This window comes from Nicotiana attenuata, chromosome 5, assembly GCF_001879085.1.
Source record: "Nicotiana attenuata strain UT chromosome 5, NIATTr2, whole genome shotgun sequence".
In the NCBI taxonomy this organism is placed as follows: domain Eukaryota; kingdom Viridiplantae; phylum Streptophyta; class Magnoliopsida; order Solanales; family Solanaceae; genus Nicotiana; species Nicotiana attenuata.
In genome coordinates this window covers 2,218,849-2,222,549 of record NC_031993.1, presented here as the reverse complement: position 1 = coordinate 2,222,549, position 3,701 = coordinate 2,218,849, and the positions used below count along the sequence as shown (strand labels likewise).

Genomic DNA, 3,701 nt, shown 5'->3' with positions numbered 1-3,701 from the left:
ATTGAAGACGATACTGCATGCATAGCTCAATTGAAAGAATGGCTATCGACGGAGACAAAATAGAGCATATTTCAGCAAAGTTCTATTTCGAACATGATTGATGTTCAACAAATTTATTTAAGTGATAATTTGACAAACTTCTTCACAAGGCATTGCGTACCTCGGCAATTGAGAAGTTGTTATACAAGATTGGAATTCATCGTCTCTGTGATATCAAGCGATATTTTTGTCAGGGGGAGTATAGCACGCGGTGCACTCTTTTTCCTTTAGCTAAGGTTTTATCACATTCGGTTTTTCTGGCAAGGTTTTTTAATGAGGCAGCAAATAATGCATATTATATGATATGTGTACTCTTTTTCCTTCACTTGGATTTTTTCCCACGGTGTTTTTTTCTAGTAAGGTTTTAACGAGGCACATTATCTATAGACATCCAAGAAGGAGTGTTATGAAACATTAGATTATGGTGGATGTCCATAACTCCAAAATGTGTAACACCCACTACTCTTCTCCATTGTCTCCATAACTCCAACTACTCCAATACTTATGGTTGTAACTCACATACCTTCATAATCTCCCCCATGATCTTCCTACATGATCTCAAATACTTAATGTCATGTTTATGGTATTCTTTTGTATACCTCTATGTAATAGTATAAATAGAGGATGAGAAGTGATATTGTACATACTTGAATACATGAAAAAAATAAGAATCTCTTCTCTCTTGCTCCCTACATTCTTATCTATTTTTTTTATTTTATATTATTGCTTTGAGCTAAGTTTTTAACGGTACTAACTTGGTAAACAACTGATTCATTCTCATGCACGTTAAACTCTTATTTAATCATACACCAGTTCGTGGCCCTCAATTAAAGCACCTCCCAACTCTTTCCTCTTTAATATTGGTTCAATTCCACCACTTCAATAATAATAATAATTGCTATCACTAATTTTAGATATAATTTATTTTACTTTATATATTACGATTATTGTCGTTATTTTGGTGAAGTTAGACAGCTAACAACTTCTGACTTTAAAATTCAACTTTAAGGCATTTAGAGCCACTCAAAAATTAGGACAGGAAATGCTGGCCTTAGTACTAGAGTTTTTTGGCAAAAACATATAACTAGTGTCGTGTTAGAGACAGCTTGAGCTGTCTTTTCCTCTATTCCAATTTCCATTTGTCATTGAATATTTCAAGAAATCCTAGATATTTAAAAGTCACATCAGGGCATTAAATTCCTGAAATCTGGTTTCTATCTCAGCAGCTTCTTGAATCCTCAAAAAGCTAAATTTGTGAATGTGCTTGTTTTCTTGATTCCTAGCATCTTATTGAAATTCCCAAAAGAAAAAATCAGTCTTTTTTGAAAGATCTGATAGTAATATGGAGGAGAAGCAACTGTTGTTTGAAAAGTATGAAATAGGGAAGCTATTAGGCAAAGGAACTTTTGCAAAAGTGTACTATGGGAAAGAACTATCCACAGGGGAAAGTGTAGCCATAAAAGTGATCAAGAAAGACCAAGTCCAAAAAGAAGGAATGATGGAGCAAATCACACGAGAAATCTCAGTGATGCGTCGTGTTCGCCATCCGAATATTGTAGAAATCAAAGAAGTCATGGCTACAAAGTCCAAAATCTTCTTCATAATGGAGTATGTTAAAGGGGGTGAGCTCTTTGCAAAATTAGTATCCAAAGGGAGATTGAATGAAGAATCAGCAAGAAAGTACTTCCAACAATTGATAAGTGCTGTTGATTTTTGCCATAGCCGAGGAGTCTATCACCGCGATTTGAAGCCTGAAAATCTCCTTCTCGACGAGAATGAGGACTTGAAAGTATCTGATTTCGGGTTATCGGCTTTGCCTGATGAGCAATTGAGTAGAAATGATGGTTTGCTTCATACTCAATGTGGAACTCCAGCTTATGTTGCTCCTGAGGTTTTAAGGAGGAAGGGATATGATGGTGCAAAAGCTGATATTTGGTCATGTGGGGTAATCTTGTATGTACTTCTAGCTGGTTTTCTTCCATTCCAAGATGAGAATTTGATGAATATGTACAAGAAGATTTTCAAAGCTGATTACGAGTTACCTATGTGGTTTTCAGTAGATTCAAGACGTTTGATATCTAAACTTTTGATGGCTGATCCAGAAAGGAGGATAACGATTCAAGGTATCATGAGAGTTCCATGGTTTAGGAAGAGTTTCACAATTGCAAGGGCGTTTTCGATCAAAGATTTACAAAATCTAGAAAAAGAACAAGAAAATGATGATGAAGAGGGAATGAGCAGCAAGCAAGGAGGAATCATTAGGAAATCACCTTCATCCCCTGCATTTTTCAATGCATTCGAGTTGATTTCGTCGATGTCCTCGGGTTTTGACTTGTCTAGTTTGTTTGAGATCAAAGGGAAGGCATCATCCATGTTCACTTCAAGGAGTTCTGCTAGGGATGTCATGAGGAAATTAGAGAAAATGGCTAAAGTTATGAGGTATAAGGTTTACAGGTCAAAACCATTCAAGTTAAAGATGCAATGCCCAGAGGAAGGCCGGAAAGGGCGGTTGTTGGTCACCGCCGAGGTGTTTAAGGTGGCGCCGGAGGTTACAGTCGTCGAGTTCTTAAAGTCCTCCGGCGACACCTTGGAGTATAACAAGTTTTGTGAAGAGGAAGTTAGACCTGCTTTAAAGGACATTGTTTGGACATGGCAAGGGACTAGTAGTGGAAATGCTGAAGTTGATAGCAAAGAGGACTTGGAGCAATAGGATTTGGTACATTTGTACGTTCTTCGCCTTCTCTTGGGTTTGTGTCTCGCTCCCACCGGCCTACTGATCGAAATAGACTGACTACCAGAGGTATGCGTGTTGCTTCGTTTGCACAAGTTTGTACACGGATGCGTGATTTCTACGATATTCAGTAAATTATAGACCACTTGAGATTTGAATTACGAGCAGGTCATTCTTGAAACTAATTTTAAATATTATTCGCTTGATGTGATTCATTTAATTTCCTCTAATCATCCTCAAGCACAACTCATCAAAGCTTGCAGGAATCTTGTTTAAAGGTGTTAAGAATGATGGTCACTTCTTCTTATTTTATTTTTTTGGGTTGAAGTGTTATAGGTGTTTAGCTGGATTTTGTAAAGTTGCAAGACTATAAAGTCAGATGCAAAATTTGGTCAGGTTTGATATCAAAGCATTTGATTTTTGCTTCTTATATTAGCAATTTAACATGCTTCTCCTTTTGATGTTAACTTTATCGCCTGATCACGCTTAGTCGTGGACCTGTAAATTTTGGTGTTTAAATTTTCCTGAAGAGTTAAATATCTTTATATTTTTTTAAATTTATAACTTCGTAGTCAAAAGTAAAACTTCATTTTCTATCCCACTCCAGTCCACAGGAAGATAATGTAACTCCAACTATTTAATTAAGCAAGATATTTTCCATGACAGTATGACACATTGTCATTTTAGATTATTTAATAATTAGTATCCAACTCAGAATATTGCTCACCGACTGGATCCATAGAAGGGATGCCACCACTGAGTTGAACAGGTCAATTTTTACATAATTTAAATTTGTTTGGTTGGGTTTAGGTACCGCACCCGCTCAAAAACATCCAATTGGTAACAATTTATTGGCTACAAGAAAATGATTTTTGATTCTATCGTTTTCCTTATTTGAAGGCTAATGGGATTGCGTATGTCTGTGGTGGAG

At 36.5% G+C, this 3,701-nt stretch overlaps 1 protein-coding gene across 4 annotated transcripts; it reads left to right on the top strand.

The window, feature by feature from the left end:
• On the top strand, positions 1,070–3,301 carry LOC109225171 (CBL-interacting serine/threonine-protein kinase 5-like). Of its 4 annotated transcripts, none has more exons than XM_019389760.1 (2): positions 1,070–2,839; positions 3,107–3,301. In XM_019389760.1, the coding sequence occupies exon 1, from the start codon at positions 1,382–1,384 to the stop codon at positions 2,747–2,749; it is 1,368 nt and encodes a 455-aa protein (XP_019245305.1). In that variant the 5' UTR covers positions 1,070–1,381; the 3' UTR covers positions 2,750–2,839; positions 3,107–3,301. The 4 variants fall into 4 exon arrangements, with proteins under 4 accessions (XP_019245305.1, XP_019245303.1, XP_019245301.1 ...); XM_019389758.1 differs by having other exon boundaries at positions 3,099–3,301; XM_019389756.1 differs by having other exon boundaries at positions 1,070–2,938.